Source organism: Hipposideros armiger, unplaced genomic scaffold (assembly GCF_001890085.2).
Source record: "Hipposideros armiger isolate ML-2016 unplaced genomic scaffold, ASM189008v1 scaffold_435, whole genome shotgun sequence".
NCBI lineage: Eukaryota > Metazoa > Chordata > Mammalia > Chiroptera > Hipposideridae > Hipposideros > Hipposideros armiger.
Window position 1 is genome coordinate 1115121 of NW_017731785.1, and position 1059 is coordinate 1116179.

Genomic DNA, 1059 nt, shown 5'->3' on the forward strand with positions numbered 1-1059 from the left:
TATCTGTATTTTTCTTGACATGACTACTGGGGCTTATGGCTGTTGATCATCTGTTATATGTGACTAGACCCTTTCCCCATAAAAAAGTTGATTTGTAGCATATTTCTTGCAATTTGTGTCACTGTACTGTACCACCCTGTCACACCTGCATGCAGTTCTTGTTTCAAAAACAAGTTGATATATGTTTCTGCTCCTTTTGGAAGCACCCAAACTCAATGTTTCCTACTAAACTATTTCTTAAAAACTAGCAGGAAGAAATAAAATCCCATTACGTTTTCTGGTTGTCCAACTCCGTTGAACATGCAGTAATCCCCCTGTTTGTTCTGAAACACCTGCTGGTAGAGTTAATGAGTGTCTTAAAAATTGAACTGCCTTGATATTTCTTTTGGAAAAAAAACAACACAAACTATTTCTGTCTCTTAAGCGTATTTGATTGAAATCTGTTATTTGCTTATTTGCTTTGCAGGGTTTTGTTGTTGTTAACCATGGCATAACTTTAATACTTTACTGATATGTCAATGTAATAAAGATGGGGCAAGTGTGCACTTGACATATTTGGACTAATGGTTTTGGTTTTTATTTTCCAGCTGGGACAACGTATATCTTTAGCAAAGGTGGTGGACAAATCACGTATAAGTGGCCTCCTAATGATCGGCCAAGTACACGAGCAGACAGACTGGCCATAGGGTTTAGCACTGTTCAGAAAGAAGCTGTTTTGGTGCGCGTGGACAGTTCTTCTGGCCTGGGGGACTACCTGGAGCTGCATATAGTAAGTACTTTTAATAAAATTCAGCTTTTCTTTCTTACTATTAGCTTTTTGTAAGTAATTTATAATTTTGTCTTTTGGAAGTTGCCCTCCCTCAGCAACTTGTTTTTTGATACACAAAATATAAATATATTCTAGAGGTAATTCGGCCTGATACCTATTACTATTGTTAAAAATGTTCTTTATTGTATAAAATAATATGTTTTTAAGTATGAATTCCTCTCAATTTTCTGTTGTCAAAGATTTGTTTTTGGTGTGTTTTTAATGACTTTAGGCAGACTTGGCAAATTAAA

The 1059-nt window shown here is 35.5% G+C and overlaps 1 protein-coding gene across 36 annotated transcripts in view; it reads left to right on the plus strand.

The window, feature by feature from the left end:
• The window catches only part of NRXN1 (neurexin 1), a 1140616-nt gene that overhangs the window by 837536 nt on the left and 302021 nt on the right, over positions 1–1059 (plus strand). For all 36 annotated transcript variants that reach the window (XR_002126503.1, XM_019665155.1, XM_019665157.1 and 33 more), the window contains one exon: positions 588–769. Coding sequence is in view for 35 of the 36 variants with exons in the window: in XM_019665155.1 (XP_019520700.1) it covers positions 588–769 (182 nt within the window). In the remaining variant the exon portion in view is untranslated. The remainder of the gene's footprint in view (positions 1–587; positions 770–1059) is intronic.